Raw genomic sequence first — 9,816 nt, forward strand, 5'->3', positions numbered from 1 at the left:
CTCCATGCACTTGAATCAGGGTCTACAGGGGTGATCCAGGAGCAGAGAAGACAAGACACACAGCATCCAGCGATCAGCTGGGGTGACAAAGCTTTTAATTCCTATGGGCGAGATAAACCCGGGTGCTGGGGCCAGGCTGGTGTCCACCTCTGAGGCCTGGGCAGGGTGGCGTAGCACCAGGGGGGTACAGCCCAGCCCCTCAGCAGGGGACTTCAGGGCAGAGTTCTGACAGCGTGGCTGGAGGCGGCAGGCCTCAGGCGGGCCTCAGTAGCCATCATCAGCCCAGGTGACCTCGTAATCCGGGTACCTGGCTCTGATCTTCTCTGTGGAGACGGAGTGCTGGGCGCGACCATATCCCTGAAGAGAGAAGGCATCCCTTTTACAGCCCTTGTCTTGACTCGGGGTGTCCAGTTAGCAGTGACAGCCAAGAACCAGAAAGGGGCAGGGGCCCCCGGGCTGAGCCAAATACCATCATCCCCAAAACATGCCAGGGAGCCCTCCTATGTTAAGACGACCACCGCTGTGAACAGAACTGGACAGTGGGCCCTCCCGCCCGAGGACTGGGCTATTCTAGGTGCCAGAAGAATGCTCCTGTGTTTCCACGGTGGCTTGGAGAAGGGAAAGGGAGACGCTTCTGAGTTTCACCCCCGATATTGAAGCCTCAAAGAGCTGGGGGGACAGTGACAGCCCAACCAGGCCTCTGAGGTGGGAACAGGACTCAGCCTGCTGCAGTTGAGGGGCAGGGAGTGGCCTCACTCCCATGCATGTCACGTGGGAAACGGGGGAAGCTGTGGGGCCTGGAGTGAGTTCTGCAGTGGAGACAGCAGTGGATGCTTGTGCAGCTGGTCAGGCCGCTTGGAGGGCCAGCGGGCTGGGACTGGGGGCGGGGGCTGCAGCCTCACCATGGAGTAGCCGTACACGTGGATCTTCTTGTCCTGGCTCTGGTGGGAGATGCGCCCGCCTCCCAGGCACTCACAGTCATAGCCTTTCTTCTGCATCTCGCCGGATACCTTATCGTAGATGTCGGCTGGGAGGGGGAGAGCGCGCAGCACTCAGCTGTGGCTGCCCTCCGGCCCAGGGGGGTCTGAGGCCCCAACTCTGAGCAGCTGATTCCCCAGAAGAGGAACCCGTCCGGGCTGGGGAGGGGAAGAGAGGGTGTGCATAGGCAGGGGCGCGTGGACTAGGGGGTCAGAGGTCAGGCCATAGTAGCCCTTTGGCCCCCCAGAACCCGGTATCCTGAGTGGGGTCCCCTAGACGATGGCCCGTCAGCCCCGCCCTGCGTCTGGCCCCGCCCACAGGCACAGGCGGCCCCGCCCTCACCGTGGTACTCGGCCCATTTGTAGCCGCGCACGATGTCCTTGCTCTCCCCAGCCGGGGCCCCGGAGGGCGGTACCACGTGGACTCGAATCAGCACGTACTTGAAGACGCCGTCGGGGTCGATATCCACATCGGGAATCTGGGCGAGGTCCGCTGCCGCCATGTTTTCCGAATCACGCCTGCCCCTGTGGCCCGCACGCAGCCCTCCCCACAGCGCCGCCCGCGGCTGCGTCTACAGTGCAGGAGGCGGGCTCTGGGAAGCTGCGACCAATCCCGTGGGGGCATGCAGCTCGGGCCCTTAGCCTCAGCCAATCGTGCCGCCGACCCGCAGCACAGACTGGCCAGTCGCAATCCAGCTCCTTCCAACCCGGACCACGCGCGTCCCACTTAAAGGGGAAATGAGTGGTGGTTAAAACTAGCGGACGAAAAACTTCCTTTCTAGCGGGCGGGGGCGTGGGCTGGTGACAAGCCCCTTGGAGAGGGTTAGGCAGCCCGTGAAGCCGGAGGAATGCGCTCCGGCTCCGACAGCATCCTCTACCGTAATTAAAGGCCTCCTGCCCCTCCTCCTCCACTGTGTCTGAGGTCCTGTCCCCCCACCGTATCCGAGGGCCGCCGTACCCCTCCCACTCACTCCCCCGCTTAGAGAGGCAATGGTTACATTCGAGTTGTTTTACTTAGTTCGAAAAGCGCTCGCCCTCTGGGAACAATCCCGATCCAGGGTCCTTCTTGACAGGACGGCTCTCAGGCGGGGCCAGAGGCGCAGTACCGGGGGCGGGGGGCGCGGCTGCTCTATTTGGGAGGGCGCGAAGGCGAGTGGGACAAGCGGGGCGTGTGGCCGGTGCAAACGCGCGGGGCCGTGAGGGGCGCGCTGGCGTGTGGGGGAGGGGGCATGGGGGGAACGGTCGGGGGGAGAGAGCCGGAAACGGAGGCGTTCACAATTTAACTCAATTGATGCCCCCTCTCAGCCCCAATGGGGTGCTGGGAGCTACAGGAAGGCCCTTGCGGGTGACCGGACTCACCCACTCTCCCGTTCACTCGTCCTCCATGGGGAGGTCGGGGGCCGGGACACTCGAACGTGCGATCCCGAGGGCCTGAGCCAGGCCGCAATACAAGGCAGCACCAGGGCGAGCGGGGGTGGTGGAGGCGGGGGTGCGTTTGTGCAATGACGTCCCCACCACTCGGAGGACCCCTGTTCTGACCAAACTAGCTAATTCCCTCTCCTGCTCCCACCCACTCTTTCCCCGCCCAACTCAACCGGTCCCGGTTAGTCCGTCCTCCTGTTTTCCTACGCCAGAGGATAGGAGCTCCTCCTGCGGTCCCTTCCGCCTATCACTCCTCTGCACCTGTTTCCTGCCTCCATTTGAGGTCAGAGCCTGCGCGGTTGTTTTGTAGGCCTGCTCTGCCCTGGCACCTGCCTTGGGCCATCCTGTCCAGTGTGGGCAGGCAAGCCAGACTCATGCCCAGCGAGGTCTCGGCTTTTGGCCGGCGCCTGGCCAGCGCCCCACCCACACCCTCAGCCTCCCCTGCCCGGGTCTTCCTCCTCTCTGAGTGTCTTGCGCCTTGGCTGCAGACCTTGGAGTACCCCTCTACTGCCGCTTGTCCCAGCCCCTCCTGCAGAGCCCAGGCAGCCTGTAGTAAGGGGAGGCAGGCAGGTAGCGCTGAAAAACGTGCGGGCTCGGGGGCCGGCTGTGCTCTGCCCTCCAGCTGGGGCTGGGGCCAGTGGAAACTCACCGCGTACCACCGGGGCAGGACGCACGCGGGACACGGATACACCGAGGCCTACCAGGGTGTCTTCCAGAGAGGAAAGGCCTCTGAGTAGAACGCACCCCAGACCACAGGAGACGGGTGGGGTGGCGTGTTAAATGGGACGGGACTAGGCTTTGGTCAACTCGGGCGCCTGGACCAGGGTGAACCACACTTGGGGAAGTTTCAGGGACGCCCTGGGGACAACAAGAGACGGACGAACCGGATCTACGTGGTGGGGTCTGCAGTGTGACCCCTCCGCTCGAAGGCAGGGCCGGCGGTCCTCAGGCCCACCCCACCTCCCAGCGGGAAGCACCAAGTGGCCAAGGACCGGCCTCTGGGGAGGCTCGAGAGAGCTGGGGAAGGGAGAGCTGGGCTAGACTGGCGGGGGGGGGGGTCTCGGTGGGGAAGAGGGAAAGGCAGGGCCTGTAGAGAACACAATGAACTGGGTCCTGGGTGGAGCTCGGGGCAAGGGGGCGGGGACTAGGCGAAGTTGAGGCGGGGCTTAGGAAGATGGGCGGAGTCTGAGTGAACGGAACAGATCCTGAATGGGCGGGGTTCGGGGAATCGTTGGTTGGATGGGCGGGGCCTAAGCGGGATGGGCGGGGCTAGAGGGCGGCCCTAGGTGAACTGGACATGTCCTAGGTGGATTGAGTGGGGGCCATGGCACGCCCACCCGTGTTACATGATGTCATCGAGCAGGTTGGCGCTGGCCACCCAGTCCAGCGCACGAGGCTCGGAGGCGGCCATGATCATGCACATGAAGGGGCGGCCAGTGCGCCGGTCCGTGGGATAAATGGTGGTGGGTGTGAATCGCCGGTTGGACTCGACAAACTCGCAGAGCTGCTCGTAGACGCGCGGGAACTCGTGGCGCAGGAAGACGCCGCGCAGTCGCAGCTCGCGCTGAATATGGATGAAGGCCACTTCGCGGGCGCGCCGGCCCGCCTCGCCCTCCTGGTCCAGACCCGCCGTGCCTGGTGGCGGCGTCAGGATCAGCGTCTCCATGTCGGGATCGCGACCCCGCGCGGGGGCCGGCCGCGTTGGGCTGCCAGCCGCCAGCGCCACCTTGGCGAACTTGCGCACCGTGGGCCCAGGGCTTCGCGGCGCGGGCCTAGTGGGAGCGCCGGGGGGTGTGGCGCCGGGGCCTATGGCCACCGACACGCTGAGGAGGAAGCACTCAGCCGGCTCGTAGAGGCGCCCGGCGGCCGCCAGCTCACGGGCGTAGCTACCCAGGGGTGCCGCGTGTGTGGCCAGCTCGCGTAGGGACAGGTATGTAGGTGACAGTAGCAGCCCTTCGAGGCCGAAGCGCAGGAAGTTGTCCGCGGAGCCGGGGCTCGGGAAGCCCAGGAAGAGCACGCCGCGGCCGCGCGACAGGAAGCCCACACGTGCGATGCGCGAGAAGGCACGGTGCACCGGGCCGCTGTCGCGGCAGAACTGGAGCACGTGGCGGCACACGCTGCCCACGCGGCCGTACACGCAGCGCGCCTTGTGCGCGTCCCAGTCCTCGCGGCGGCACAGGCGCGAGCAGTAGTAGGTGTAGCAGCTGTGGCAGGATTTGAAGTAGAGGCAGGCGTTGAACATGGTCTCCGTGCGCCGGCAGCGTGCGTTGGAGCAAGTCATCAAGTCGTCCTCGTCTGCGCTGGGCTCCGGGGACGCGTCGGCCGCCTGCCCCGAGCCCGCGGGGGGCTCCTCAGCACTGCCGGCCGACGCCGGTGGCGACCGCGGCACCAGCGCGGGGGCTCCGGGACCCACGGGCCGCAAGTCCAGCAGGCGGCGCAGCTGGCGGCCCAGGCCGTCCTGTGCGGGCTCCGGGGCTTGCCCGGCGGGGGGCCGCGAGTCGATCACCAGGTCCGTGATGAGCTCGTCCAGCTGCTCGAGGCTGCGCTGGCGGCCAGAGGTGGGGCCGTCCGGAACAGCGGGCGGCGGCGGTCGCGGGCGGACCCCGGGGAGCTCCCAGCCCCTGGCAGGCGGGCGTTCGGCGGCGCGCAGATCGTTGTCGGTGATGGTGATCTCGGGAGTGACATACCAGTTGCGGCCTGGACCCTCGCCCGCTCGGCCTTTCTCAGACAGCGACGTTTCAGACAGGGATAGCGCTGCGTAGCGTCTGGGCGAGGTGGACAGGTTCACAACGACTGGCTGGCGCCGGCCTTCCGGAGACGTACCCAGTGGCTCTCGTGCCTCTCCTCCCAGCAGATTCTCGTAGCTGCGGCCGCGGCCCAGGGGGTCCTCGCGGCGCGGCCCGGGCGCCAGGATGTTGTCCCAGGAGCGTGAGTAGTGACGGCTGTCGTTGGCCAACTGAGGCGGGCTGATGCCGGTGCCACCGTGCCAGGAGGCGAGCAACGAGCCGGGGGCAGGGGGTGGCGCCACCTGCAGGGTTCGGTAAGGCCTTGGGCCCCAGTCGCCCCAGGCCGGGCTGCCACGTGGATGTGGGTAAGTCTGCGTCAGGGCGTCGCGGTCTCGATACCGTCCGAAGTCCTCTGTGTAAAAGGGTCGGGTGGCGGGATAGGCCTGGGGCTCCTCGGCGTTATAGCGGGAGCCCCAGGGCGGGCCATAGGCTCTAGGGACCTCTCCGTAGTAGGAACGGGAGGGTGGTTCGTGGACCGGGAATGTGCGTACTTCCGCTGCATAGTAGCCGCCTCCACGCCTTGGACTGGGACCCCGGGGCTCCTCAGGCTGGAAGGGCCTGGGGAAGTAGCTATCAAAGGGAGGTCCCGGGCTGGCTGAAAAACCACTGGAATGCCCCTCTGGTTCCTCCGTGTAAAAGAACTGGGTGGGGCCGGGTGGGGTGGTGAAGGGTAGACTTCGGCGCTCCGCGTAGTCCCGGGGCCCAGGCTGAGGCCCGTCGCAGTACAGCGCCCGGGGATCTACGCAGTACGAGTCACTGGGGGTGGGGGTGCGCGACAGCGCCACATGGCGAGGCCCAGGCACCGTGAGACCGTGGAGTTGCGGAGCAGTGAGGGCCCAGGGCGTGGTCTCGACGGGCCCGCAGGGCCGCGAACCCCTGGCAGCGTGCTGCAGCACCGCGTCGTCCGGTTTGATGTCCAGGCGGCAGCGTACATGTGGGGCAGGCCCGGCAGGCGGCTCGGGCTGTGCGTAGCGGCCGGCGGCCGCGCATAGGGGCGCGATGCGGCCGGGACCGCCCCGCTGTGGCTGCAGCTTGATGGGGTGCAGCTCATTGGCGAGCGCGCGCAGCGCGGGGTACGCGGGCTCCCGGCGTGGTGACCCCTCGACCCGCGCCGCGCGTTGGACGTCCCGGCCTCTGCGCTGCAGCACTGGAGGCGAGGCGGACGCGGGCGTCAGTTCCGGAGGCGCGCGGGGCGCGCTCTTGGAGCGAGCGCGGCGCCGCGGTTCGCTGTCGCGGGACCGCGCGCGTGGCGCGGGAGGGTCCGCGGGTGGTGGCTCCGGTAGAGCCTCCATAGCCGCCCCGTCCAGTGCCTCCAGGTAGTCGAAGCTGCGGCAGTGGCGCTTGTTGAAAGGCACAGGCGCAGCAGACCGGGCTATGGAGCGCTCACATGGCGGGCGTCTGGACGCGGGCCCCGGGACCGCCACCTTGATGTCCTGGTACACGGTCGACACCAACAGGTCTGGCGGATCCGTGCGGGTCATCTTAAAAGAGGTCCCCAAGCTGGCCGCTGCAGCTCACTTGGCCTTGTGGGGCTTTCGACCTGGAGTAAGATACGTGTCAGAGCGGACCTTCCGCAGCCCGGACTTGGCTAACCCCTGCACTGGCCCGACTTACCTGGGGCGCAGTGGGCGGAGTAGCCCTGGCTTCGGGCCTTGGCTGAGGCCACAGGCACTTGCTCCATAATGGCGTCTGAAGCCCCTACAAGAGGAAACCAGCTGTCCAGCCACTTGAATGCCCCCTCCCCCATCTTTGTTGGCCACTTTCTGCTTAGATGAAACTAGAATGGGTCAGTTAGAAAGATGATGCCATTGCTGTGGTGGCAAGCTTGGTTAGACCCTCTTTCTGGTACAGGACTGATAGAAAGAGTAGGGGTATGTTCCCAGGGCGGCCCCCTGGTGCCCACGATTGGAATGACTGTGAGCTCATTTGGGGCCTTCTGTACAGACTTTATGGCTGCTGGCTCCATAACCCATTGTTGACAGAGAAGTGCCCTTTGAGTGCCTGGTGCAGAATGAGCCCTCCCCTGGTTCTAGCGTTAGCCACCTCTGCATAGATTTTGTCGCCCCACCCCACCTGCTGACAGGGCTGGGCTTGGAATCCACCCCCCCCCCCCAGCATGGCAAAGGCCACTATGCTGGGGACAGCTGGGTGCTCCAAGCCCCAGTCCTGAGGTCCCAGTGGGCTCTGAGGTGGCTCCATCAGGTCCAGGGATGGCCCTGAGGTTGACAAACTGGCCTGTCCCACACTTGATATTTGGTATGGTCCTGGCCAGAATAATGTCCTTAAAAGAGTATACCTGGACCTCAAAGTCCCTTTTCCTTTGCAGCAACCTCTGTCTTGGGGTGGAAAGAGCCTATCAAGCTCATTGGGGTTTTATGACAAGACTAAGAAAGTGACTGCTAGCTTTGCAGCGTGCGCAGGGCAGCCAGGCCAGGGCTGCAAGATCATGTGGGGGCATGCATGCCAGGCTCTGGCTGCCCCTGTTCCCGAGTCGGGCATCTGGCCAAAAGGCTGCTGGCAAGGGAGGCAGGCTGGGGGGTGAGTTAATCTCCACCCCCTTTCTCAGGAAAAGGCATCTTAGGAAGGCTCCATGGAAACCTGAGGCTCCATGCCCCCGCAATGCTGGCTGGGCTGGGGTCTGCGCTTCTGTACCAGGCTCACACTCAGACTTGGGTCACCAGCCCTGTGGTGCCAGGGCCCGGACAGGCTGGGAGGGGCTCAGATGATGAGAAAAGGGCCCTACCTCTGCCCCCAGCCTGAGGAGTGTGCTCCAGGGTGAGCTGGGGAAAGGGGGGACGCTGGACCCTCACCTGTCAGGACTTCTGCTCGGGTAGACCCTCTGTGTCCCAGGTGTGCCTGCAGGGCTGCTCTTCTGGGTCAGGGCCACCAAGGTCCAGTGCCTGTCCCCCTCCCAGCCTTGTGTCCACCCCAACTATTTCTGGTTCACAGGACCATCCTTATCACCACCTTCCAACAACCCTAAACTCAAAGCCTGGCAGGAATTGGGAGCCGTAGGACAGGGTGAGGCTCCACCCCAGGGAGGTGACAGCCTGGCCTTGCCGCTACTGCTACCGAGGTGAGGACGACACCAGCCCTCCCCACCCTGCCCCACTCCACCCACCCCGCCATGGGGATGGAGTGGTCGCACCGCTTGGATTCTAGACCTAATGAGCTCGAGGGGGCAGCTGTCCTCACGGTGCATCCTGGCCTCCAGTCCCCAGCCCCGCAGCTCTCGCGGGATGGCTGGGGGCGGGACCCCCATCCTTGCGGGCGCCCCATCCGCGACAAGGCGCGTGGGGCAGTAACCCTCGACCCTTTACCTGAACGCTGTTCCCCGGCGGAGTCCGATGGGCTGCGCAGGCCCAAGCCCACCCGCCGTCCCCCGCCTCGTTGCGTCCCCACCGCATCCGCGCCGCGTCCCCGGCACCGGCAGAAGCTTCCAGGCAGCGGAGCGGAGGCCGTCCGGCCGCTCAATGCTGCCCCGGGTGGCGGCCGGTGGCGTTGCATTTAAAGGGGCCGCTTCTTGGGCCTGGGACCCACGTGGCCCGCTGGCTCCGCACTGGTGCTGTGCGGGGCGCTGCGTGACGAACCCTCCCGCACCCATAAGGTGCAGGTCTGAGGTCTAACAAGGGACCTGCGGACCCTGCCAGTTCCTGCCTGGCAGCTGGCGGTCTGACAAGGTACGGGAGCAGGGATCTGGAGTAGCCCCAAGCCCTGGCCAGGGCTGTGGACAGCTTCTAAATTTCACTCCCGGAATTCACACCTGGGGTTGAGCCCAGGCAGGAGCAGATGGGTTGCTATCCGTCCGCCCTGCTGGCTCTGTGCTGCAGTGCTGAAGGTGCCAAACTCTGCAGGTACCCGGAGCCATATGTCCCCTAGGCCAGACCAGGGCCTGAAGCCTTTCCCTAGGATGCTAAGCTGCCCCCCCCCACCAGTGTCCAGGCCTGCACGTGACCCACTCCAGCCCTGCTGGCCCCCTCCCTAACAAGACGCTGAGCCAGGGGACATTCTAGCTGGGCAGAGTGGATCATGAACCCATGGCTGTAAAGAATAGGCCTCTCCTATTATGAGTCTGTGAGACATAAGGCCCTGGGCAAGTCCAAGACATATTGACCTCATCCCCACATTTGCGGGCTTCACAAGGATAGCTGACCTCACAAGGATAGGCTGTGGGCTAAGGGAAGTCCCTACACAACAGCTTGGTGCCTGCTCAGTGACGAATGTCCTACTGGACCCCCTCCCCCTCCAGCCAATACCAGGTTCACAACTCTAAGAACAGAGAATGGGGAAAGTTTCTGGATTGGGAAGGGGTGCCCAGTCACAGCCCTCCTGCTTGGTAGCCAACTTGCCCACCCCTGGAGAGAGAGGCAGCTCCAGTATCCAAGTGGTTCCCATGGCAGCTGTTGGTAGTGGGCAGGATTGGGTGCTGCAAGCAGCTGGAGGGGAACAGGGCCTAAGAGGCACACACACCTGTCTTCGGAGAGCTGGACACCCCCATATATTCCTAGGTGCAGCTGCCCAGCCCTGGCCTAAGTGGACTGGGACAGACACATAAGACAGTGGTCATGCTGGCCCAGCCTGGAAAACACATGGCTCTCCAGAGCTGGACCTGATGGGAAGTCTTCCAAAGA

The 9,816-nt window shown here is 64.9% G+C and overlaps 2 protein-coding genes across 5 annotated transcripts; both read right to left on the minus strand.

Annotated features, from left to right (window-relative positions):
- Positions 1-78: 78 nt before the first annotated feature.
- On the minus strand, positions 79-1,754 carry PHPT1 (phosphohistidine phosphatase 1). Of its 2 annotated transcripts, none has more exons than XM_066366663.1 (3): positions 1,419-1,754; positions 903-1,027; positions 79-357 (listed from the first exon to the last, which is right to left on the minus strand). In XM_066366663.1, the coding sequence occupies exons 1-3, from the start codon at positions 1,600-1,602 to the stop codon at positions 265-267; spliced, it is 402 nt and encodes a 133-aa protein (XP_066222760.1). In that variant the 5' UTR covers positions 1,603-1,754; the 3' UTR covers positions 79-264. The 2 variants fall into 2 exon arrangements, with proteins under 2 accessions (XP_066222760.1, XP_066222761.1); XM_066366664.1 differs by having other exon boundaries at positions 1,321-1,629.
- AJM1 (apical junction component 1 homolog) lies at positions 1,595-8,585 on the minus strand. 3 transcript variants are annotated; one of them, XM_066366661.1, is made up of 4 exons: positions 8,506-8,585; positions 6,800-6,883; positions 2,337-6,725; positions 1,595-1,703 (listed from the first exon to the last, which is right to left on the minus strand). In XM_066366661.1, exon 3 carries the CDS (start codon positions 6,664-6,666, stop codon positions 3,742-3,744), a length of 2,925 nt encoding a protein of 974 aa, XP_066222758.1. In that variant the 5' UTR covers positions 6,667-6,725; positions 6,800-6,883; positions 8,506-8,585; the 3' UTR covers positions 1,595-1,703; positions 2,337-3,741. The 3 variants fall into 3 exon arrangements, with proteins under 3 accessions (XP_066222758.1, XP_066222756.1, XP_066222757.1); XM_066366659.1 differs by having other exon boundaries at positions 1,645-1,703; positions 1,992-6,725; XM_066366660.1 differs by lacking the exon at positions 1,595-1,703 and adding an exon at positions 2,062-2,185.
- Positions 8,586-9,816: the final 1,231 nt, after the last annotated feature.

Source organism: Saccopteryx leptura, chromosome 2, assembly GCF_036850995.1.
Source record: "Saccopteryx leptura isolate mSacLep1 chromosome 2, mSacLep1_pri_phased_curated, whole genome shotgun sequence".
Taxonomy (NCBI): Eukaryota; Metazoa; Chordata; class Mammalia; order Chiroptera; family Emballonuridae; genus Saccopteryx; species Saccopteryx leptura.